At 41.3% G+C, this 27292-nt stretch overlaps 1 protein-coding gene across 6 annotated transcripts in view; it reads right to left on the minus strand.

The window, feature by feature from the left end:
* Window positions 1-17455, minus strand: part of LOC121868996 — a 36496-nt gene extending 19041 nt beyond the window's left edge. For 5 of the 6 annotated variants that reach the window (XR_006089491.1, XR_006089489.1, XR_006089490.1 and 2 more), the window contains exons 1-2: window positions 16909-17455; window positions 10778-11298 (exon numbers count right to left, since the gene is read on the minus strand). Coding sequence is in view for 1 of the 6 variants with exons in the window: in XM_042370054.1 (XP_042225988.1) it covers window positions 10781-11298; window positions 16909-17272 (882 nt within the window). In the remaining 5 variants the exon portion in view is untranslated. The remainder of the gene's footprint in view (window positions 1-10777; window positions 11299-16908) is intronic. The other variant, XM_042370055.1, reaches the window with a different exon arrangement.
* Between the last annotated feature and the right edge of the window lie 9837 nt (window positions 17456-27292).

The following is a 27292-nucleotide window of genomic DNA, read 5'->3' on the forward strand; positions in this document are numbered from 1 at the left end:
TAAATTAAAGAAAATAATTACAGTGTGTTTAATATATTACAGTATATTATAAATAAATAAATAAAACAAATAATTCGGTAAATCTATTTAAAGTAAATGGAAAATAAGCAAACATGTTATTTACCAAGACCCTTCCGTCTGGCTCAGGGTGAGATGTAGGGGAGATAAAGAAGGCTATTTATAGCCCATCAGAAGTGACCAGTACCCTAATGCACCATAAATAATTCATTGAACATTCATTTTTTGTACATAGTATATTCAGTATATATATATATATATATATATATATATATATATATATATATATATATATATATATATATATATATATATATATATATATATATATATATATATATATATATATATATATGTAAATGAGTTATGTAAACGCGTTTTTGACAACCGAATGTGTGTGTGTGTGTGTATATATATATATATATATATATATATATATATATATATATATATATATATATATATATATATATATATCTATATATTTATGTGGTACAGTGGGGTATGCTATAACGAATCTAATTGGTTCTAGAACCTTGTTTGTTATAGCATTCGTTCGTTATAGGATTAATCCGTTCCAGGCCCCCAAATACAACCACTTAACATTGAAAAATATAATATAAAATTGTAAAAATTGTAAAAAAGTGCATAAATATGCATCTAAACCCCTGAAATAAAGAATATCATTAATATTTGTAATAAAAAACAATAAATTATAAAAAAAAAAAATTAATTAATGTTCGTTGTAGGAGTTTCGTTCGTTATAGCATTCTCAATTTTATAGGTAAAACCGTTCGTTATAGGAATATTCGTAGTAGGATCCGTTCATTATAGCATACCCCACTGTATATATATATATATATACATACACACACAGTAGTACCCCGATTTACGCGGTCAATTGAACCCACAGGGTACCGCGTTAAGTGAAATCCGCATAAATGGAACAACAGAACATATGGGATTAATTCCAATAGAGACTGGCCCGACCCCCAAACTCTACTTTTTGACGACACACAACTATGTTCTAGTAAAAATAACATCATAATTTTATGATGGTACATGCACACAATTAATACTTAAGAGAAATAGAGAAATACAGTCGCCAAGTTAATGTCCATTCAAATAATGGACTCGACTCCCTCCCCCTCTTCTCACACTACACTGCTGGCTCTTCCCTCTCTGAGAAATTTTTGGGGGAAAACCACTAGATTTTAATAAATAATACCTCAAACTAAAGTTAGGATAATATAATTGACATTGCTGGATTCCTTGTAAGACCAGGAATATTTTAATATAAATGTCATATATTTTGCACAAAAGATAACATATTTACTCAGAGTAAACATTATATCTAAAATTTGTATGTCTAATGCAAAATCTATGATGTTTATATTCAAATTGATCATCATATTGTAAGAATTCCAGCAATGTAAATTATATTCTGGCCGGGTAATTTGTATGAATTTTATGAGCTAAATAAAAAAATATTATACTTCACCGCGTATATGAGTAGATGACCCGCGTTAAGTGAAAGTTCGGTTCTGGCGAGGCACCGCGTATATGAGAAATTGCGTTAAGTGAAACCGCGTTAAGCAGGGGAAACGAATGTAAACATAGAACCAATTACAGCTCCTCCCCGACTTACGACCTACTCGACTTACGACCACCCGCACTTACGACCTGCCTCAGTCGTACCAAAATTTGGTCAAATTACGTATTTTCGAGTCCCAATGTCAGTACACAGACAAAATTTTCGTTTGTAATTCACTTTAAAATGGCTGGCAAGCTTAAAAGTGAGTATTTTGTGGTGCTGAGAAGAAAAAGAAACACCCATTTTAGATTTTCTATGTACTGTATTCACATTATTTTATAATCGCAGTCATGTACTGAATATTCTATGTAAAAAATATAAATTTTAAATGAATTATTTATAGTGCGGTCACTTCCTACACAAAGACAGGCTATAAATAGCCTTCTTATCTCCCCTCCATCTCTTACCCTCTGTTCTCAGAGAGAAGGTCTTGGTAAATAACTTTTGTTTGTTTATTTTCATTGTTTGTCTAATTTATCATGTTGTATCAAAGTAATATTACTAAAATTTTTAGGCAGCTACCAAACAGGGAGATACTACCGCCTGGGAAGATATTGGAAGCATAATGTTCATTATTGTCTAATGGTAGATCCTACTTCCATATGGCATCACGAAAATTGTGACCAAGTCTTAGGTTGCTGATCTATCTTTCTGCCTCATTTACACACAATTGCAGAGTTTCAATTGTTTCTCTTCCTTTGACAACACAACATACATACAATATAATGTTTCTCACCTTTGATCTTTTTCCTTTTTGCATTTATTTATGGTTGGTTATTTAAAATAAAGGCCAATTCACTTAAAGTATTGGCATCAAATTTTACCGGCTGGTGTACACTAGTGACTCACTTAAGCGTCAGTTATTTAACTGGAACTAATGTCGGTGTGAGTAAAATATTTCCATTTACTTGAAATAGATTTCCCAATTTATTTGTTTATTTATTTATTTATAATATACTGTAATATATAAAACACACTGCAAGTATTTTCTTTAATTATATACTTGTTTTGCGAAAAAGGGAGGCTACCATTATACCTGGAAGGTGAAGTTGACCAGACATTTATGGTGATCATTAAGGACCAAACTTCGAATCCATGACGTGACTTCTGTTCATCGTTTATATCCTAAATTTACCACTGTCGGTAGTTTCAAGAATTAACGCAGTCATTTACTGAATATTCTATGTAAAAAAATAAATTTTAAATGAATTATTTATAGGAGATTAGTATTATGATCAGTAAATATACAGATATGCATTACTGAGCACCTCCGAACACAAGGACGGCTAAAAATAGCCACAGGCAGTCACAGTCAAGGTCACTTTCCCTTTCTTGTCACTGGCAAATGGGGGGGGGGGTGATAATAGCAGCTGTGTTTATTACCGGTGTATATTGTTCTTTTACGGTATGTTAGACAGGTTTATAATACATTTTTATTATTTTAATATACCAGTAATCTTCATTTTAATCCAGCTTCCCAAACGTAAGTTTCAGTATAAAATAATAAGTGGTAGGACCTTGTGAGTGGTTTACGATGTTTCCATCACCACTCTTGACACGCAAAACCGCAATATTTAGGAGGTAAGAATTTTATCTCTGGTGCTTAAGACGACCCCCTAACTTTGGGCTCATTTTTTTATGGTTCAAATTCCGTCTTGTAGGCCGAGATATACAGTACTTTTTCTGTGAATTGGAACCAATTATCCAATATCCCATTGAAATAATAGATTCGGTTAACAAAATTTTCGGTTAACGAACGACTCTGTGGAACGAATTGTGTTCGTTAACCGAGGGACCACTGTACTAATAATCTTAACATTCCAATATTTATCCTGTTTGTCATTTAATTTTAGATTTTATATTATCTTCTTATGCTAACATTACTTACCCTATTAATCAATGTTCTCCCACACATATTTCTCAATAAATACATTCCCACTGCATTTATTCGGCTTTCATCCTAATATCATAAATTAAGTATATACCCGGGTTTATGGAATTTATATTCATTATTTTTATCCCTAATTTACAGATGGCGAAGCGAGGCCCAATGGACATGTTTATCAAGCCGAGACATCCAGCTGCTGAACACACAAGTAATTCTGAATCGGATGACGGCGATGTAAATGAAACCAAAGTATTGCCGGCAAAACAAATTCGTACTAGCTTTACTCGGAAATATGACTCCTCGTACATTCAATTCGGTTTTGTAGCCACGATTGATGGGGGAGTGCCAAAACCGCAATCTGTTATTTGTGGAGATGTGTTGGCTAATGACTCAATGAAGCCGTCAAACCTTAAGAGGCATTTAATTACAAAACATAAAGAAATGATTTCAAAGTCGAAAGAGTTCTTTGAAAGAAGGCATGTTGATTTAAAAGGCCGTCAGAAACAGATCTTTGAAGTGCACACATAAATACTTGTGCTTTGCGGGCTTCTTATAAATTAGCACTTCCAGTTGTTAAGGCTAAAAAGCCATACACAATCGGTGAGATGCAAGTGATAGGCTGTATTAAAAATGTCTGCATGGAAATGCTGGGTAAGCCGGCGGCAAGGAAAGTGACTCAGGTGCCACTTTCAAATGACACTATAGGTCGACGAATTCACAATGTGGCTCACGATATGGAAGATCAGCCCATAGGACAAAGTATTTTTCTTTGCAGCTTGATGAATGTACAGACGTTGCTAATATGGCAATTCTGCTGGTGTAAGTGCGCTTTGAACATGAGGGTGATTTGAAGGAAGAGATTTTTTTCTCTACTTCACTACCAACAAAAACAACTAGTTCTGAAGTGTTCAAGACTGTGAGCGACTACATCGTTAACAAATGTGGGTTGTATTTCAAGTTTTGTGTAGGCATATGTTCTGATGGCGCTGCCGCAATGATAGGACGGCATTCGGGAGTGGTTACCCAGATCAAGGCGCTTGCCCCAGAATGCAAGTCGACGCGCTGCTTCCTTCACCGAGAAAGTCTTGCAACAAAAAAAAATGTCAACAGAATTAAACAGTGCGCTCAGTGAGGTTGTAAAAATTGTGAAGCATGTAAAGGCAAATTCTTTAAATTCGAGACTATTCACTGCATTATGTGATGATATGGGAGCTGATCATAAACAGCTCCTATTGCATGCCGATGTACGTTGGTTATAGAGGGGAAAAGTCCTGTCGAGTATTTGAGCTACGAAACGAGCTTCCCGAGTTTCTTCAGTACAAAAAACCAAATTGGTCACAATTGTTCCGAGATGTGGATTGGCTAGCCAAGCTGGCTTATTTGGCTGATATCTTTGCCATCTTTAATGACCTCAACACCTCCATGCAGGGAAGGATGGCTTCGTGTTTTACAATGGCAGACAAGATCGACGGACAAAAACGAAAGCTAGAAGCATGGAAGAGTCGAGTGTCAAGAGATTGTTATGACATGTTTCACCAATTAGCGGCAGTCATCGCCGATGCAGGCGAAGACCTTTTTTTTTTTTACGGGAATTAGCCCACCCGGGCACAGGTCAAACGACCCACAACGGAGCCTGGGGGGCGAAAAAAAAAGAACGGAAGGAAATTGAAAATATAGAAAAAAAGGATATACTGTATTAATCTACACCACGAAGATGCCGGAAAACCAGCTTTTTAAAGTGAGACAGATTGTAAGAGCATGGAAACACAGAAGAAGGCAGAGCATTCCACAGTTTGGCTGTGTGAGGAAAGAAGGAGGTACTATAATGGGTTATTCTCGTGTGACCGACATCCACAGAGAAATGGTGGGCACCTCGGGCAAGACGTGTGTTACGAACCCACGGCCTTGCCGGCGGTACACAGGATGCCAAATCCACTGAACATTGCCCGTTAAAGTACCTATAAAAGAGAGAGAGTGAAGCAACATTGCGGCGAAGAGAAAGGGGAGAGAGATTGTCGACTAAAGAAGGAGAGTTAATAAGACGAAATGCCTTTGATTCCACCCTATCTAATAGATGGACAGAAGAAGAGCCACCCCAGATATGAGAGCAGTACTCCAAGTTAGGACGAATGAATCCCTTATAGACTTGGAGCAACTGCTCAGGAGTGAAGTAGCTGCGGCATCTGTACAGCATTCCCAACTTTCGGGAGGCAGCTTTAGTTATACTAAGGATGTGTGATTTCCAGGACATATTGGAGGAAATGGTGAGGCCTAACATATTTATTTCAGAATTTGGGAGGATGATAGCGTCCTGAAATGTAATTGGTGGGAGATCATCTACTTTACAAAGTGTAATTGGTAAATATTGAGTTTTGTTACTGTTGAACTTAACCAAGTTTGTATCTCCCCATTCAGAGATGCTGCACAGATCCACGTTGATAGAAGTAATGATATCAGTTCTAGAAACAGATCTAGTTTGAGAGTTAGGAGGAAGGGGAAAATGTGAGGAAGAGTGAAGAGTAGAATCATCGGCGTAAGAATGGATAGAATTAGTTGTAGTGTGAAGTAAATCATTGATAAAAAGAAAGAGAGTTGGTGAAAGAACAGAACCCTGTGGGACGCCACTATTGGTAGAGAAAGAACGAGAGATCGATCCCTCGACAACAACTGCCATGGATCGATTCTCAAGGAAGCTAGAGATGAGAGAACAAAGTGGGGGAGAGAAACCAAAAGCGGGAAGTTTAGATAGCAAAGACTTGTGCCATACCCTGTCAAATGCTTTGGAGATGTCGAGGGCCACGACAAAAGTTTCCCCATAATCCCTAAGAGAGGATGGCCAAAGATGGGTGCAATAGGAGAGCAGATCACCAGTAGATCTCGCCTGGCGAAAGCCATACTGGTGATCAGACAAAAGAGAAAGGCGTTCAAGGTGACGGAGAAAATGGGAGTTCAAGATAGTTTCGAAAAACTTAGAGAGGGATGAAGTTAGGGCAATGGGGCGATAGTTAGAGGGATTAGAATGGTCACCCTTCTTCGGGATGGGCTGAACCAAGGCATGCTTCCAAGAAGAAGGAAAAGTTTTGGTTTTGAGGCAAAGGCGAAAGAGGCGAGCAAGCACAGGGGCCAGGGCTTCAGCACACTCCCTCAGAACACGAGGGGGTATTCCGTCCGGTCCATGTGCCTTACTCACATCCAACCTGGATAACACACCGGCAACCCTGCGAGTGGAGATTATAGGAAAGTGCATAGGTTCAGTAGGAGGTGCAGGGGTAGGAGGGGTAGAGTGGGAATCGTCTAAGGTGGAATTAGAGGAGAATAATGTGCCAAAGAGATTGACTTTCTCAGGGGGAGAGTTGGCTATAGAATCATTGGGACGGAAGAGGGGAGGAAAAGAAGGCGTGCAGAAGTTGTTACAGATGTTTTTAGCTAAGGACCAGAAGGATTTACTAGAGGAAGAATTAGTCAGGACAGCAGTCTTTCTTTTAATAAAATTCCACTTGGCCCTACGAAGAATAGCCTTACAACGATTCCTAGAAGTAATGAAAGAGGTGTGGGTAATAGGAGAAGGAGATAGTTTCATAGCTCGATATGCCCTATCTCTACGAATTGTCATCAGAGAACACTTGACGAATTTGGCAGAACGTTTTCAGCATTACTTTCCAGCAAAAGAAGATCCACGTAGAGGGAATGGACGGATCCGAAATCCATTTATGGCATTGAGAGATGACTTAAGTATCACTAAGGAGGATAAATTGTTGGAGCTGGCTGCTGACGAAGGATTGAAGATGAGTTTTGAAACACATCATCACTCGGTTCCTTTTGGATAAAAGTGAAAGCAGAATATCCTGAGCTTACTGAAATTGCTCTGAAAACTCTTCTCCCATTTCCTTCAACATACCTCTGCGAGGCTGGCTTCTCAACCATGAGTGTCATTAAGAAAAGTATAGAAATAGTATGGATATTCATTCTCCATTGCGCGTGGCTCTGTCCTCAATTGAACTACGATTGGATAAGCTGACAAAGAAGAAGCAGCTCACCTTTCACATAAGTAAAGGTTGAGGTTTTAACATACCTATTATTGTGTTTATAAAATAGTCATCAATTTCATATTTTAGTATTACGACATATTTTAAAAATTGTTATGTCTTCAATTTAATGTTGCCTATTCCTTTCAATCTTTGTTTAAACGTCTTTATGCATTGGGGTTTAAAATAACTAAAATATATAATTTTTCATTTTATTATTAGTATATATATATATATATATATATATATATATATATATATATATATATATATATATATATATATATATATATATATATATATATATATATATATATATATATATATATATATATATATATATATATATATATATATATATATATATATATATATATATATATATATATATATATATATATATATATATATACATATATATACATGCTGATAACCACAAGGAAGGAAGAAAACACGAAGTTCCCAAGCGCTTTCGTGTAATTCACATCTTCAGGGGTGAGTACAGACTAAAGAGAAATACAAACCAAGGTGTATATATACAGAGGAGGGTGAGACCAGGTCCACAATGGTCAGGTATTAGGTAATGACCCTACTAATCTTTAAACAGCACACAACGGTTGGTGGTCAGGTCATATGGTAAGGTGACCCAACCTTCTCACCTGGTTACAAATCTTCTTAATTACAAAATTGTCCAGCTTGTACATGCCATAACTCAAATTCATGTTGAATGCTTCGGTATGTTTAATAAGACTAGATTCTATGATGTTCCTACTATCAATTGAATTACAAGGTAATATTGAGGAGGCATTATCCCAGTCAATGCAATGCTTGTTATCCCTTAAATGAACAAACAGAGCATTGGATTCCTGGCCTGTCCTAACACTGTATTTGTGTTGTTTAATTCTAGTTGCAAAATCTTTACCTGTCTGGCCTAAGTAAAACATATTACATTCCTTGCAAGGAACTTTATAAATGCAACCAATTGTGTTGTTGGGGGAGTTCTTGATTAACATTTGTTTAACAGTGCATGAGTTTTTAAATGCCACATTGACGTTCCAGGTTTTTAGCTGTGCAGGAATGTGTGAGAAATTTTTGTGAAATGGTAATATTAAGATATTCTTATGGTCATGGGTGGGCTTGGGATCAGTTCTATAAAAAGTTTTCTTAGTAATGTTTAAGCATTTGTCTATGAAAGATCTAGGGTATTTAAGGTTTGAGCCAATATTATATATATATTTGTATTCCTCATCGATGAATTCCGGACTGCAAATTCTCAAGGCACGTAAAAACATTGTTGAAAATACTGACTGTTTGACTTTATTATGGTGGGCAGAATAATAATGAATGTATGAACACACACATATATATATATATATATATATATATATATATATATATATATATATATATATATATATTATATATATATATATATATATATATATATATATATATATAATATATATATATATACAGGTTGTACCTCTCTAGTCCGGCAACCTCGGGTCCTGACCGCTGCCGGACCATGGAAATTCACCCTTTTCCTGGATAGATAGTGACTTGTGCTTATGCTTGGAAGCACTAGCACCACTTTCTCTGCTTCATGGTCTCTTTGAAGACATATTGAAGGGTTAAATGGCGTATAGTAGGTTCTCAAATTTCGCGAGTTTTTAATTCTTAAAGTATTTTATTGGAACACATAAAAAAATAAATAAATAAAAATTTTGACGGCGGAAACTTGAATTTCGACGGGTTTGAACGGCCCGCCAATGTGCAGATGACGTGCATAATCGTGTAAACAGCGTCATTTCTCTTATGTACAAAAGATTCATTATTGTTTATTACTGAATGTCTTTTTTATTGAATTAATGTTTATGTGTGCAAAATGAGCAATACAATTCATTAATAATACGTAGAATATTAAAACACACAAGGAAATGACACAGCATTGTTTTCGTTGATTACAAAACAAGTGACTGACTGGTTCTACATATAAAACTGAAGAAAATAAGACCTTGGTTGTAGCTGTACTGTAGTAAAATTAATATGGTTGTTTTAAGTAATGTTATTTAATGTTAATAAATGGAACAATAGAAGTAGCTAACGATAATGGTAAAGAAAAAGAGAGATCGCGTATGTAAGTGCGCACACGTGAAAACATATCGTCATTACTTTACATAAGAATATGAAAGCAACACTTATTTACTGTTCATATATATTTTAATTAATGTTTATGAATTTGTTTTTATTGAATTAATGTTTGTGTGTGCAAAATTAACAATACAATTTATTAATAATACGTGGAATATTAGAGGAGACGAGACAGCTGCCGGCATTGTTATGTTAAAGCTTACAAAACCAGTGACTGATTGGTTCTACATATAAAACTGAAGAAAATAAGACCCTGAGTTTAGCTGTAGTAAAATTAATGCAAAAAAATTAATATGGTTGTTTGAAGTACCTTTAATGTTATTTAATGTTAATAAATGGAACAATATAAGTAGCTAACCATTAATGATAAAAAAAGGTGAGACTGATCGTATGTAAGTGCGCACATGTGAAAATATATCGTCATTACTCTACATAAGAATATGAAAGCAACACTTATTTACTGCTCATATATATTGAAGGATTAAATGTTGTACTCTGTATAGACAAGCAGAGAGAGAGAGAGAGCTGCCGGATGTAAACAAACCTTAATTTCCAGCGGCTTTTTTTTTTTTTACTGGGATTAGCCCACCCGGGCTTAGGTCACTGACCCACATTGGGGCCTGAGGGGCAAAAATTTAATACTCCTGTAATAATAATAATAATTCAGATGCTGCCTATCTACCTATTGGACAAACTAAAATCGTTTCGGACCACGGGAGTTTCCGGACCACAGATTGCCGGACTAGAGAGGTACAACCTGTATTACTTGTTTACAAAATAAATAAAAAATAAAAAAAATGTATCAACTTTTATTATACTGTATTCCCTATATTTATCAGGTATAAATTAATATTACTACGAATGTTCAAATAATATTTTCTCAGATCGTAAACAAATAGGGGTACGGTAATAATATGAGACAAATATGGTACCAGTCCCTGGCACATTGGAAAAAAAACCCTACCTCTCTGCCACATCAGACAGTTTGAGAAGCACTGATATAGTGTACACTCACAAGGGTACTGAAGTACTGCCTGAGAAGCCAAGCTTCATGTTAAAATAATTTGGTGCTACATCAGAAACCTGGATGAGGCCACATACCTTCTACTGGGTCATTTGACTTGGTAGTAAACGTTTCAAGAGGAATATGTACTCCTCAGCTTTGGTCTTCAACTGCTCCTGCAGCATATTAATTGTGTATGTTTGCATGTCTCTTTCCTTGATAATGTTAATTAATTGTGCTTCTACATCTTTCCTTTTCTGTATTTCATTGTCAAGTTCACGAGTCTTTAGCTTCAAATTCTCCTCCAGTTCTTGCTTATATTTCTTTTGTTTCTGTCGATACTCAAATTGATTGATGGCATTTACTCTTCGCTGTTCTTCTTCTTTATCTTCATATGGGTCTTTAATTTCATGCAGTTTTATCTTTTTGTTGGGTTTATCACAAGTACTGCTATAATCTCTTTTACTGCAACTCGGTTGTGGCTCTTTTGGTACAAGTGAGTTTCCACCAACCTTCTCTTGTGACCCAAGAGTCAACGAGTCAGGTACAACTTCAATCCTCTTCTGCTCACCTTGCAAGGTATATGTCACTATTGCTCTTGGTGATGACACACCTCCTTCTGGAAAAGAAAGACACAATATTTAGTACTGTACAGTACAATGAATAATAGGGGTTACACCGTAAAACAGGTCTGAGTTACCGTATGCGTCAGGCCATGTACTGTATACGAGAGCAATGTGATAGTTATTGAATACCACAGAGAAAATTTGGTAAAATTTACAGGGTTTAACAAGAAACTAGGTAAGAGGCACAGTAAATCAGTCAGTAGATGGGGGAATGGAATCTAGGCATAGTACATGTACTGAGTAATCTACACTCACTGAAGGTCATGTCTGACTCTGCCTAAAGTCTAAGAGTTGAAAAGGGGTTGTAATTTGTTATGATAAATATTATAAATTTGTGACCAGACCATACTCACATGTGCTGCCACCTCCAAACTAATGAAACCGTAAGTTACTTCTGTACAATATTTAGTTCAGTCCTTGCCAAAGTTATATTATATTGTACAAAGATCACTCAAGAAATTACCATACTATAACCACATAATTTAGGCAATTTGACCAATAGCAAACAAAGCCATAAGATGCTTATTTCCAAAAGGGTCCTTCAGTCACGATCAAAAGCAATCATCCACCCTTCCTACTACCACACCCGCGAGCTCAAGGGCTTTCTACACGACAGGTCACAAGAGAGAGGGGGAGGCATTGATGGGGGATGAGTCCAAGAGCTAGGGTTGGCAGACCCAGGTAAGGTAGGAGGGAGTGAGTCAAGGGCCACATACATAGTGAGAGTGTATGTGGTATTATAATTATCCTTAATGGCTTAAGAAGGTGTTAAGGTTGGTGGATGTAGCTTGATGTTGACGGCCTTAATGATCCTGGCAGTTCAAAGGCCTAAAGCCCAAACAAACAACCAACCAACCAACCAGGAGGGCAGGTGTCTGGAGAAGTGTCAGATTTACCTAACTTTCCCTTAATTATTTATGCCTTTACTTGAGATTCTAGGGAGGAATGCCAGTGAGCTTTTGGCAGCTAATGTGTCATTAGGGAAACCAGTTGATAAGGTACAGTGGGGTATGCTATAACGAACGGATCCTACTACGAATATTCCTATTACGAACGGTTTTACCTATAAAATTGAGAATGCTATAACGAACGAAACTCCTACAACGAACATAATTTAAATTTTTTTTTTTCTAATTTATTGTTTTATTATTACAAATATTAATGATATTCTTTATTTCAGGGGTTTAGATGCATATTTATGCACCTTTTTACAATTTTTACAATTTTATATTATATTTTTCAGTGTTAAGCGGTTGTATTTGGGGGCCTGGAACGGATTAATCCTATAACAAACGAATGCTATAACGAACAAGGTTCTAGAACCAATTAGATTCGTTATAGCATACCCCACTGTATCTGGTTTTTGTGAGGGAAAGCCCCTCATATAACAACATAGGAGGGGAGGGGACGTGGCTTGCTCACCACCAGTAACACTAAATGAGGCTGTTACTTGATCACTTCCACCTCTCACCATTACCATTCTTGGAAAAAATCAATACTAAATGATAAAAAAAAATTGAGAATTAATTGTTGGATAGTATATGTCTTGTCCACCCTGTAATATGTTTATTACAGTTGTGAAAATCAATGCAAGGTGATGAGGTGGTAGTGGCAACGGTGTTTGGCCATTGCTCCACACCCAGGTGAATTACACCTAGTGAACTTAAAATTTTATGGGTGAAATGACGGCATGAAGCATGGGGTGATTTCTCTTCCACCCCCACTTCCTTCTCTTCTCCCTTCTCCTCCACCCCCACTTCTAATTCCCATCATCATCATCAACCAGGAGCCTTCTACATACACACCTCAAAGTAAATGTACTTTACTGCATTTATTTTTACTTTGTACGTAATTTTAATATAAAAAATGCAAAAATATTAAAGAGCACAACATTCTTGATATTTACTCCACTGGAAACGAATGTAAACATAGAACAGATTACTGAATTGGCAGACTAGCTGATCAGCTGATGCTCACAACAAAACGTGTTTTTCGTAGGGATTTCGTTAATCGAAGTTTTGTTCGTTAACCGAATTGAAGATCCTTATGGGAGGTAATTCGTTAACCGAAATTTAATTAATCGAACAGTTCGTTAACCTACGGACCACTGTATTATTATATTTACCTCGTCCCCCATCTCCATTCTTATAGTTGGGATCCACATAGGCCTTGGTCTTCCTCTTCTTCTTGTTCTGTCCACTCTCCACTCGACTGCCTCTCTCAATACTCTATCCGGACGCACACGCAGAACGTGCCCCAGCCACCTCCTTCGATTCTTCATCAGCCATTCATTGATATTGGGAACATTTGTGACTTCTCTTATCGTCTCGATTCTAATACGATCACGCTATGTTATGTTCAAGATTCTTGTCAATGCCTTACTCTCGAAAGTTCGGAATCTTCTGGATAAAGTGTCATTATCATACCAAGATTCACTTCCGTATACCAAAACGGGTCTTACCAGTGAAGTATATAATCTCAGTTTGGTATGGACTAGTCTATGTGACTTCCACACTTGGCCCAGTATACCCATACCTTGATGACCTCTTCTAATGCCGTCCTGAAACTCATCTGCAAGTGATCCACCGTTTTTGACGAGTGTCCCCAAATACTTGAAAACAGGAACTTCTCCCATAATTTGGTCCTGCACCTGAATGTTCCCTTCAAATTCTTGGTCTGCTTTCAGAACCTCTGTTTTTCTAACATTAATCGTTAATCCAGCCCTTTTTCCCTTTTCCTCCAGTCTGCTAACAATAGTTTGCAAATTCTGAATGGATCTGCTCATCAGTACTACATCATCTGCATAATCCAAGTCTGCGAGGTATTTATTGTTGACCCATTTGATCCCTTCTCTCTTATCACCCAAATCACAAGTCACAAATCTCACCATTTGTTGTTTACGTCTCGCGGAGAAGCTCTGACCCTCCCCCCCAGCCAGTACTTCGTTACCTCCGTGTTGGCTTTTTAAGCATCTACAGCGCATGTGCAGAGGGTGGTGTGAGAGTTCCTTATTGGCTATAGCGAGAGGAGACTTATTATTGGGCTAGAGTTTATTGTCTTAGCCAATGAACAATGCGTGGGTGGGTCGGGAGTGGAGATTTGAATTTTCAGCACCAGATATGACTAAACAGGTTGAAGAGCTGTGCTGACATTGTGATAAAGATTATTTTACGTCAATTACCGAGTTTCATCAGAAAAATAGTGAGGCTATTTCATTTTTTTTTTAGAAAACACGGTATGTTACCGAACAAAGTTACGTGTCCAATGTGTATAATCAGTGTACACTGAGTGAAGAAAAGCACATTTGGCGGTGTCACCAATTTTCTTCAGCCAAACAGTAAGAAACGGAAGAGGTGCAACTTTTTCGTCAGGTCAGGTTAGGTGGTAAACTTTTACTTTAGGACACGAGTCCCTAGGGGTTGACCAATATATATTTCCAGTGTATTTTGGTGTGTTTTAAGCGAATCTGACCTTCATTTTTGTCAGAAATAGATAGTTTGCGGGCACTCAACAGACACAGGGCGAACACCGTGATTACGTAAGAATTGGACAGAATGATCGTCTTTCTCGAAAAACTCAGCAATAAACCTAAAATAAACCTAGGAGCACGATTGACACCCAACCTCCACCACGGCCATTGTCAGACTGGTCATTGCATTTCAAATCTGTAACCAAGCTGCTTTGAAAAATTCAAATGTGATTGGTAAAAAAAATCACGGTATGATATCACTACATCATTGGTCATGACTGGATGACGTCACTCAATATTGCACATGCGTGATCCATAATTAACTGTGATTTACGCAGATAACATCTCTTCATAGACGAAGACTGAAAAATACGTAAAATCAATTCAATTCAATTGTGTCGCTATTTTCCATTTCGAATGGTATAAATGGGATTAAAAAAGCTCAGAATAGGAAGACCTAAATGTTTCAGTAGTTTATAACTTAAGGCGTGCTATGTCCTAAAGTAAAATAATACTGGTTCAGTTAGGTTAAGTTGGCTGGTTGGTTTTTATGTTTTTTACACAGAAAAAAGGGGTAAATTAAGTTAGGTTACATTTCTTTCTGCACTAGAAATATGTTTTTTCCTATGGTTTTTGATGAGTTTTGAACGATTTTTGGTAAAGGTGTAGAAGAGGGTGACCACCAGAAGGAATTGTCCGAATTGATTGCGATTTTTTCATGATATTAAACGCAAATATGGAAACGTCAATGCATAGAACCTAACAGAACCTGACATAACATACCCAACCTATAGGTATGTTAGGTCAGGTTCTATTAGGTTCTATGCATTATCGTTCCATTTTTGTGTTTAGTATGTTATTAGCACTATATACAAAAATAAATACAAAATAATGCATAGCACCTAATAAAACCTGACCTAACATACCCAACCTATGGGTATGTTAGGTCAGGTTATATACATTATCGTTTCCATTTTTGTATTTGGTATCATGATATTAGTATGTAGAAAAAATAGCAACCAATTCGGACAATTCCTTCTGTTGCTCACCCTCTTCTACACCTTTCCCGATTTTTGCCTTGTTCTCCCCGGTCCGACTAATTACCCAAATGTACCCAAATGTAGCCGCAATGAAGTCAAATAATGGTCCTACATGAATAAATCGGACTGCTAATCACTTCTCAACTAGTATTTGGTGTCAGAAAGTCACAAAAGACTGGAAAACTTACTTTAATCTGAGTTAATAGATCGCGTGCATGTACCGATGAAGCGAGGAATTACCCAAATGTAGCCGCAATGAAGTCAAATGATGGTCGTACAAGCGTAATTCGGGCTGTGAATCACTTCTCGATTATTATTTGGTGTCATTAAGTAAAAAAAAATTGGTAAACTTAATTTAATCTGAGTTGTGTTGTGTTAAGTTAAGTTAGGTTAGGTTAGGTTAGGTACATGCACTTGATTTATTAACTCAGATTAAATTAAGTTTACCAATTTTTTGTGACTTCGTGACGCCAAATACTAGTCGAGGTTAGGTTAGGTTAGGTTAGATTAGGTTAGGTTAAGTACATGCACTTGATTTATTAACTCAGATTAAATTAAGTTTACCAATTTTTTGTGACTGTGACACCAAATACTAGTCGAGAAGTGATTGGCAGTCCGATTTATTCATCTAGGACCATTATTTGACATCATTCCGGCTATATTTGGGTACATTTGGGTAATTAGTCGGACCCGTTCTCCGTTTCTGTGATTTACCCAACAAAAAAATCCAATTTTCCAACATCTTCCCTTAAGATTGTTGGGGGTGTATCTAAAAAACGAGTGATTTCCGGCTGATATGAACATCAAATTCGTTCAAAACTCATCAAAAAATAAAGTAAAAACACATTTGTAATATCCAAAGAAAGAACGGTGCACTTCTATAAATTTACCCTTTTTTGTTCATTTTTTTACAATGTTCTAATCATTATAAAACAGGGAACATTTACTAAAAACCTAATAGACAGTGACCTAAACAACCAAAGAAACTTACCTAACTCCAGTCAGAGTTCACTCGCAGTAAAGTAGCGTTAGTAGGAACTTAGCTGGTCACGGTAAAATATCCACTACAATAAATAATTACCGTTAATACATACCTTGTGAGATCTTGTGTAGGGTCTTGCCAGCACCAGACAAATGTGGCTGAGTTATAGTTGTATATGAAATCTGATTGCTAGCCACCAACTGCGAAGAATCCTGGCATGGGGTCTGACTAAAGGCCTCGAAGTCCTTTTGTCCTAGGGTGTGATTGATGGCCGAGACATGAGACACACTATTACTGCAGCGAATAAGGTGGTTGACTTCATTATGCACAGGTTCGTCGAATGAATCCAAGTACTGGATAACTTCCTTTTCAGGATTCTGGTCTTCATCCTTTGTGCAGCACTCCTCAAGGTTTGCTAACAATTCATTAACTTTCCTCAAGTATTCATCACTCTCGGCAGAGCCTGGACTTGCCATACTGTTGGTTTACTTACTTTTACTTATCCTCTCTCCAATAGCCAGTCGGTCAGTTCTGTTGCACACTGTACATGTACAGTACTTTTTTAAGGATATTCCCTTCGCCACTGATCGACTCGTTGGTAAGTACTGGGCATGAACTGGCTCCTGAATATATCGGAACCTGCTCCAGTGTTGGTCAAGTCTGGTCTTGAACCTGTTCACACTCGGTGCTGTTAGCCTGTCACAACACTGGCAGATTGGTCCAAGAGTTCACAATTCTCACTCAGAAAAAGTTTGCCCTCTCTGTTTCCTGGACTTGAGGCTTCTTCAACAGTACAACCTTGAGCTGTGACCCTTTGAGGGGCGGGCGTCCGCCAGCTCCAGGTATGTAATTCGACAGAATAGAGAGGGCTCTTTAATATAAGTTGCTTATTATACTTATAAACCTCTAATAGATCAGACGAATCATCTTAAGTTGTATTGTATTGTATGACTATCGTTACCAAACACGGTTCTGGTGGTCTGGTCTCCCAGATTTTCGTGACAAATCTTTTATCATCCTTTACGTATTGTACATTTCCGTTGAGTCATCAGCTGCCAGTGGTGTTGACTAACGTGGCGCAAGTTAGCAGCCCTCAGTCCCTTGTAGCGTACTGTACGTGGCCAGTTGTCAATTCTCTTTAGTTGTTTATTTTCTCTTTGTATGGACACACAAACGTACGTACATGTAGATACCTTCACTCAGGAATGAGGTTGGATAGAAACTCACAATGCCCTTCCTGTATATATATTGTTGTACAGCGCAGTGCTTAGGAGTGACTAGGTGAGGAGTAGCTTGCTCAGAGGTCCTGTAGGGCGAGGAGGTTTCTGAGGAAGCTGGGTGGTGAGGAGCTGTTGAGAGATGTTGCTGGTCCGGTAGCCGAGTGTAGAATGAGCTCCCCGGTTGTTGTTGTTGTTGTTGAGATTGTTGGACCGTAGGCCGACACGGGCCTTTGCCTATAGGCGGCCCCGTTTGGTGGTTCCGGCTGGAGCTCCTGGAGCAGCCAGACCGGATTGGGATTGGAGGTGGTCCTACCTGCAGATTTGGAAGGATATTGCAGGTTGCAAGTGTGAGCGGATCCCCGATCAGTGGACGCTTACCACCAACCCCCACTCTTGGACGTGGTCAGTTTTGGAGTGGCGCGCCCCCCCGAACTGGGGTCCGCACTTGCTGGGAGAGGATACTTTCTAAGCTATCTGGGTGGTGGGTATCGTGTGATGACCCGGAGAAGGTGGTGAATGTGGTTTGTTTGGGCCTTTCGGGTTAGAGTGGCCGCTGGTGTTGTGTGTGCTTCTTGGAAGTTTTGAGTTCTGTTTCGGAGACTTTGTGTGACTTCGCAGTCGAGGAGATAGTGTTCAAGTGGGTTGGCTGCTGGCTCCTGACAGTAGGTGCATTCCATGACGTCATTTCCGATCATCTGCCAGGAGCACTTGTGCCCTAGTCGTAGTCGATGAAGGCTGACTTGGGTTTGTCTTGGTGTTTTCTTGCCCGCGAAAGGTGGTTCCCCTTTTGTAGCCGCCAGGTACCATTTGGCTGATTGGGAACCAGCGTTGAATGCGTGAAGGAAGCTCTTTTTGATGTGGAGCTTGCTAGTATTTCTGAGGTGATTCTTGATCTGTTGCACGCTTGCTGGAACTTGAATGTGTACGCTACTAGAACGTGTAGCTGCCTTGGCTGCTTCGTCTGCCACGTCGTTTCCTCCGATCCCTACATGACTGGGAATCCAGTGTAAGACGACTGGGCGGTTTTGTCTTTGGAATTCCTGTAGCTGTGCGAGGATCGAGGTTATGATGTGGACGTTGTCTCTTGGTTGACTGTGTTGCAGCGCCTGCATGGCTGAATTCGAGTCCGTGTGAATTATGATGGACTTGTTGTGTTGTGTTGCAGCGTGTTGTAGGGCTTTTGAGATTGCTACCAGCTCTGTAGGGTGGAGCAGTCATTAGAAAGTCTCCATCGGAGGGTCTGACCTTGGGTGTAGAAGGCCACTCCGGATGTATGATGTTTTGGATCCACCGAGCCGTCTGTGAAGTATGATGCTGCATCAGCCGGTGTCTCGGTGGCTATGGCTTCTAGAGTTATTTTTTTGAGGTCCTCCTTCTGGAGGTTGGCTTTGCTATCACCTAGGTCGGTAATTTTGAATGTGGCTGGTGGAGGGCTCCATGGTGGAGGAACTACGTAACCATTGTCTCGTGTGTCTTGGTTGTTCTTGACGAGTGTTTCTGCTTGCAGGTGTCGGATGACCTCGCTTGCCTCGTGCGACCAGGTGGCCCCTCGCTCTCTGTGGTCGAGGTGGAGGGAGGCACTGATTCGCGTTTTGGCAGCTGTGGGCTTATCTGACCTACAGATCTTGGCAAGGAGACCGGCTGTCACCTGCTTGACTCGTACTGCCAGGGGTGGTAGTTCAGTTTCCATTTGCAAATTGCAAATTCTGGTCCACATGGGTGCTCCGAGCATGGTCCTGAGAGCATTATTTTGGATGACTTCTAGCTTAGCTATTTGGTCTTCTCTCAGTCCAATGAGTGCTGGAGCACTGTAATCTACCAGCGATCTGATGGCGGCCGTGTAGTAGGCTTTGAGCACATGAAGGTTTGCTCCTGCGGTTGTGCTGGTGAGCGACCTTATTATATTGTGTCTGCTCTTCGTCCTGTGCCTGAGATACTCGAGTTGCGGCTTGAAAGTGAGTTTCTGGTCAAACCAGATTCCAAGACACTGGTGGGTGTTGGTCCAGACTACCGGCGTGTTTTGTATGGAGAGCATCTTGTCTGGTGTGTCTGTGCAGATAGCCATCGCTTTCGACTTGGCTGGATTTATCTTGAGTCCAAATCTGTTGCACTCCTCTTCTATAAGTTGTAGTGCGTGTTGCATGTTGGCTAGTCTGTTTGATCCTCTTACTATAAGCTGTATGTCGTCTGCATAGCATAGGAGCTTGGCTGTTTGTCTGAAAGGAAGTTTGACAAGATTTTCCATCAGGACATTGAACAGCATTGGACTGAGGATGCCTCCTTGTGGGGTTCCGTTTTCATGGACCCTGTAGCTTGAGGTTGCTCCCTGAAAGCGTACTCGTGCTTCTCTCTGTGTTAGGTAGTTCTGGATCCACCCCTGCAACCTTCCTTTGACGCCTTTTTCAGCGAGCGTCGTTGTAATGGCCAGTGGATTTGCTAGTTCGAAGGCCTTCTCCAGATCGAGGAAGACCACCAGAGCTGGTTTGTAGTCCACTGTGCTGAGTATCTCGGCGATGTTGTTGCCTGTGCCGGTGTTCACGGTGTAAGCAAAAATGTGAGGGTGTGGGCTGCCTACTTTCCACTTGAGTCGGTTGAGAGCCATTCTTTCTCCCGTCTTCGCTATACAGCTGAGAAGGGAGATGGGCCTCGGTTTGTTTGGTTCTCTGGGCTTCGGAGTGGGCTGTATATCTGCCTTCTCCCATTCCGGTGGGAGTCTTTGTGCTGTCCACGAAGCATTGATGACTTGTAGGAAAGCCTCGTGTCCGGCTTTACAGGCATGGGAAAGCATGGAGTAGGTTATCCTGTCGGCCCCTGGTGCTGTGTCCTTGCTTCGTTTTAGCAACTTCTGGATATCTTGCTGGTTGAAAGGTCTGTCAGTGTCATCTTCACTGTTGCAGGCCTCTTCGATCATCTGGAGTCTGGTCTGTCGCAGACGCCGTTGTGTCTCCTCCGCATGTCTCGGGAGGTTTTTCGTTGCTGCTCGGTCAGAGAACAGCTTCCTCTTCTGGGTTGGGATGGGTTGGTGGTGGTGGTGTTGCCTTCCCAGATGCCCTTCGGATCTGGGCCCACATTTTGCCGAGGGAGGTGTGCTCGTTCAGTTTGTAGCACCGCTTGAGCCAGCTTACGCTTTTGATTTCTTCCTTCCCTTCCCTGGTATCCTTAACTATGACTTGCAGGAGATGTCTGTTTGTTTCCGCGGGATGTCTCCTGTAGTTTCTTGGGGCCATGTTCACTCTGATCTAAGAGGCCTGCAACAGTGAAGTTCCCCGGTCAGCCGGGGCCGTATTTATGTGATTTAGGAATCTCAGGATATGAGGTGCTCGTAGCGCGAGGGCCAATCACAGGAGCAGGAGCGTAAGGTGTGAAAGGCTCTGATCCTGAGCTTTAAGTTCAAGGTCGAGACTAGGTCGGTACCCCTACGTCCACTGCATAGACCTAGTCTCTCGGCCTCCATGGTGACATTGTGGGGTACGTTATGTTTGGGTTCACACTCAGGATGGGATGGAGAAAGGAAACTCACAATGTGCTCTCTGTATACATGTTGTATTGGATGTACAATGCAGCTTGGTGCTGGGAAGTGGCAGCGTGGTTACAAGCGTGATGTAGAGAGAGCTGGTTGGTGAGGGTGCTCTGAGGACAGCTTGTGGGTCGCCATGATCGCCAGCGGGAGCGAGGGCCGCCAGGCAGCGGCGGAGGAGGTGGTGTTGCTTGCTGCGGCTGTAGCTAGAAGAAGAGAGAGGTCACCACGAGGTCAGGTCTTTTATAGCGGAGGTAGGCGTGGGTAGATAGTTGAACCCCGCTCCGTGGGCGGCGCTGGTTGACCTAGACCCCGAGGCATACACTGTGGAATTCGCGGGGTCAGCTACTCAGCGACAAACAGCGTTTGTAGGGGAGAAATCCACTACAATACTCGCTCCTTCCCTCCAGGCAGTGTAGGAGACTTGTTGTCTGCAGGGGTGCATGGCACATGTGAGGCAGAATTGGCGGTGCATGCCACATGTGAGCCATAACGGCGATGGCGTGGATGAGCCGGCCACTAGAGGAGACAACTGTCTAGATACACAATATCTGTGGGAGTAGAGAGGGAGAAAAAGGGTGTGTGGAGGCGATGAATGTTGTGCTTCCCTCACGGCAGGCACAGAGTCGTCAGATGCGCCTGCTGGGGTGTGTGGGCCTGGGTCAGGAGCAGGGGCTTCGTCAGCAGAAGTGGATGAGGGCTCGTGACAGCAGCTGGGTCCACGACAGCAACAGGGTGCAGGACAGTAGCAGGGAGTACCTGAGGGAGAAAAGAGGGGTGTGTTTGGTCTGCACTCAGGCGCATGGGCCGCGTCGGGAGCAGGGGCTGCATCAGGAGGAGCGGCAGGGGGTACTGCTGGGCCGGGGACGGCATCTGAGGCAAGACAGGTGTGCTGGGGTCGGTAGGACGTGGTGCTTGGGGCAAGAAGAGGAGCTGGTGTCTGCTTAGAGAAGCAGTGCTGCTCTAGGGTGTCGCACCTGTGGTGTAGAGACAGTAGCTGTAGAGCTGATGAGAGCTGCTTCTGGGTGGATAAGCCAGTCCTCCATGTTCTTGAAGACTGGGAGCGTGATCTGTTTCTCCTCCATCCTGTGTGAGTGCTAATCTCCGGGGGTCACCATTTGTGGGATATGGGATGTTTGGGTTCACACTCAGGATGGGATGGAGAAAGGAAACTCACAATGTGCTCTCTGTATACATGTTGTATTGGATGTACAATGCAGCTTGGTGCTGGGAAGTGGCAGCATGGTTACAAACGTGATGTAGAGAGAGCTGGTTGGTGAGGATGCTCAGAGGAGGACAGCTTGTGGGTCGCCATGCTCGCCGGCGGGAGCGAGGGCCGCCAGGCAGCGGCGGAGGAGGTGGTGTTGCTTGCTGCGGCTGTAGCTAGAAGAAGAGAGAGGTCACCACGAGGTCAGGTCTTTTATAGCGGAGGTAGGCGTGGGTAGATAGTTGAACCCCGCTCCGTGGGCGGCGCTGGTTGACCTAGACCACGAGGCATCCACTGTGGAATTCGCGGGGTCGGCTACTCAGAGACAAACAGCGTTTGTAGGGGAGAAATCCACTACAACATCTCACTCTCTAACCCTCTCTCACTATGAACGGTTACGAGTTTGATAACGTGGCACGGATACGTCCGGATACGCCGACCTGCCCCAAGAAATTAAACCTCCTAGTTCTCAAGAAGTTCTTTGAAACTAATGAGATCGTGGGGGTCACCAAGGTGGAACGACTGAAGCTCCCTGGTGACATCAAGATCACCTTCGCCGAGAAGGGTATGCCCGTACAGCTCGCGGAGATTCCAGACATCAACGACATTCCATTTAAAATGAATGCCTACAAGTGGGACAACCTGAAGCTGGGAGTAATCTCCCACGCCGAAATTGCCCACGTGGACCAAGCAGAGCTGAGTGAGCTCCTCAAGGGGCAACTCCAAGTTGTGAAGAAGCTGTCCGACACCACTGCCCTCATCGGACACCATACAACCTTACCCAAGGAGGCTCAACTGGCGTGGGTAACTGTGCCAGTCAAGCCCTACTGCAGACCGAAACGCTGTTACAAATGCCAGCACTACGGACACACTGTCAACAAGTGTGAGGCGCAGGAGGACACCTGCTCCCTGTGCGGCAGCCCCGGACACCGCTACACGGTCTGCCCCAACACAGTAAAAAAATGCGCTGCCTGTGGCGGCCCACATTCCTCCGCCGATCGGACCTGCCCGAAATGGAAGGAGGAATGCAGGATAGCCAAGGCTCGACTCGACAAGAAACTTAGCTACAAAGAGGCCCTCCTTGCTGTACGCTCCCAAGATAAGAAAAAAACAGTAGAAAAGAAAAACCAAGAAAAGAAAACCCAAGAAAAGAAAACTCAAGAAAAGACACCCGCCACACAGAAACAAGAACACCACAAGGACCGTGGAGCTGAAGCCCACGTGGTCAACCTCACCGTCTCCGACTTCTTCCACACCTATGAGGACATAAGAAACGAGGAAGACGAACAACAAGACCCAAACACGAATGAATGGACACTTCAAGAGAGCAAGAAGAGGAGGAGCGTTAGAAGAAAATCAACTTCAAGCTAAGAAGAATACCAAGACAGAAGACCAAGACATTTCCTCCAAACAAGAAAACAACACACACAATCAAGCCGACCAAGCACTGAGAAACCATGGCCCAACCCAACACGCACCTGACGCTTGACCTGACGACGTGACTTCGTGTTCATGATTCTCATCCTAAATTTACCACTGTTGGTAGTTTCAAGAATTAACGCAGTCATTTACTGAATATTCTTTGTAAAAAAATAAATTTTAAATGAATTATTTATAGGAGATAAGTATTATGATCAGTAAATATACAGATATGCATTACTGACCACCACTGGCAAATGGGGGGGGGTAATGATAGCAGCTGTGTTTATTACTGGGGTATATTGTTTATTGTTCCTTTATGGTATGTTAGACAGGTTTATAATACATTTTTATTATTTTAATATACCAGTAATCTTAATTTTAATCCAGCTTCCCAAACGTAAGTTTCAGTATAAAATAATTAGTGGTAGGACCTTGTGAGTGATTTACCATGTTTCCATCACCACTCTTGACACGCTAAACCGCAATATTTAAGAGGTAAGAATTTTATATCTGGTGCTTAAGACGACCCCCTAACTTTGGGCTGATTTTTTTATGGTTCAAATTCCGTCTTATAGGCCGAGATATATGGTATATGTAATTTTCTTCATTTTATTTTATTCTTTTACATGCGCACACAATTGTCCATACAGAATGCACAAAGAAAATAAAAAATAATAATTATCATAAGGTCAAAAACATAGAGGGAATAAACAGTTCTTACACGGTCAGCAGTTAACCAACAGAGCAGGGATGGAGTGAGGAGCGGCGTGGGGGATCTTTCAGCTATTATGTCTCATGTCCAATGAAATGATTGCCAAATACCAATGCATTACAGTACAGTACAGTAGACCCTTGCCATTCACGGGTTTGCGATTCACGATTTCGACGATTCGCGGTAAGCAGATGGTGGCTAGCTTGTGAGCCTTTTCCCGCAGCACAACGAGTCACCCCACATGCCCGCAGCATCTCTCCCTCTGTTCGCGCTCAACCATTGCCTGGGATGCAACATCTCATGTTGTACTCTTAAAAGTTTAGTGTTTCTGTGTGAAATGGCCCCTAAAAGACTGCCTAGTGTCAGTGCTAGTGATGCTAATGGATTGAAATGTAAAAGGCAGAAGTCAGTGATGACCATGACAAAGAAAGTTGACTTATTAGAAAAGTCAAAAGAGGGGATAAGTGCTGCCGCGGCTGGTCGGTTGTTTGGTATAAGTATACAGTAGTGCACTCAGGTAGGGGTACACCACCGATTTTACGGCACCCTTGGTTCCAAAGCCTTTCTGGATTATCCGTTTTGCCGGACCAACCGAAGTCAGGTTTTTTTTTTTTTTTACAGGAATTAGCCAACCCGGGCACAGGTCAAACGACCCACAATGGAGCCTGGGGGGCGAAAAAAATGAACGGAAAGAAACTGAAAATATAGAAAAAAAGGTTATACAATACTGTATTAATCTACACCATGAAGATGCCGGAAAACCTGCTTTTTAAAATGAGACAGATTGTAAGAGCATGGAAACACAGAAGAAGGCAAAGCATTCCACAGTTTGGCTGTGTGAGGAAAGAAGGAGGTACTATAACGGGTTATTCTCGTGTGACCGATATCCACAGAGAAATGGTGGGCACCGTGGGCAAGATGTATGTTACGAGCCCACGGCCTTGCCGGCGGTACACAGGATGCCAAATACGCCGAACATTGCCCGTTAAAGTACCTGTAAAAGAGAGAGAGTGAAGCAACATTGCGGCGAAGAGAAAGGGAAGAGAGATTATCGACTAAAAGAGGAGAGTTAATAATACGAAATGCCTTTGATTCCACCCTATCTAACAGTTGGACAGAAGAAGAGCCACCCCAGATATGAGAGCAATACTCCAAGTTAGGACGAATGAATCCCTTTTATACTTGGAGCAACTGCTCAGGAGTGAGGTAGCTACGGCATCTGTACAGCATTCCCAACTTAGGGAGGCAGCTTTAGCTATACTAAAGATGTGTGATTTGCAAGACATATTGGAGGAAATCGTGAGGCCTAGCATATTCATTTCAGAATTTGGCAGAAAGACAGCATCCTGAAATGTAATTGGTGGGACATCATCTAATTTAGAAAGTGTAACTGGTAAATACTGAGTTTCATTACTATTGAATTTAACCAAGTTTATACCTCCCCATTCAGAGATGCTGCACAGATCCACATTGATAGAAGTAATGATATCAGCTCTAAAAACAGATCTAGTTTGAGAGTTAGGAGGAAGGGTAAAATGTGAAGAAGAGTGAAGAGTAAAATCATCAGCTTAAGAATGGATAGAATTAGTTGTAATGTGAAGTAAATCATTGATAAAAAGAAGGAAGAGAGTAGGTGAAAGAACAGAACCCTGTGGGACACCACTATTGGTAGAGAAAGAGCGAGAGATCGAACCCTCGACAACATCTGCCATGGATCGGTTCTCAAGGAAGCTAGAGATTAGAAAACAAAGTGGGGGATAGAAACCAAAAGAGGGAAGTTTAGAAAGCAAAGACTTGTGCTATACCCTGTCATATGCTTTGAAAATGTCGAGGGCCACGACGAAAGTTTCCCCATAATCCCTAAGAGAGGATGACCAAAGATGGGTGCAATAAGAGAGCAGATCACCAGTAGATCTCACCTGGCGAAAGCCATACTGGTGATCTGACAAAAGAGAATGGCATTCAAGGTGACGGAGAAAATGGGAGTTCAAGATAGTGTCGAAAATCTTAGAGAAGGATGAAGTTAGGGCAATGGGGTGATAATTAGAGGGATTGGAATGGTCACCCTTCTTCGGGATGGGCTGAACCAAGGCATGCTTCCAAGAAGAAGGAAAAGTTTGGGTTTTGAGGCAGAGGCAAAAAAGGGGAGCAAGCACAGGGGCCAGGGTTTCAGCACACTCCCTCAGAACATGAGGGGGTATTCCGTCTGGTCCACGCGCCTTACTCACATCCAACCTGGATAACACACCGGCAACCCTGGGAGTGGAGATTATAGGAAAGTGCATAGGTTCAGTAGAAGGTGCAGGGGTAGGAGGGGTAGAGTGGGAATCGTCTAAGGTGGAATTAGAGGAGAATAATGTGCCAAAGAGATTGACTTTGTCAGGGGGAGAGTTGCCTATAGAGTTATCAGGTCGGAAG

The sequence above is a fragment of the Homarus americanus genome, unplaced genomic scaffold (assembly GCF_018991925.1).
Source record: "Homarus americanus isolate GMGI-L3 unplaced genomic scaffold, GMGI_Hamer_2.0 scaffold24694, whole genome shotgun sequence".
NCBI classification, from domain to species: Eukaryota; Metazoa; Arthropoda; class Malacostraca; order Decapoda; family Nephropidae; genus Homarus; species Homarus americanus.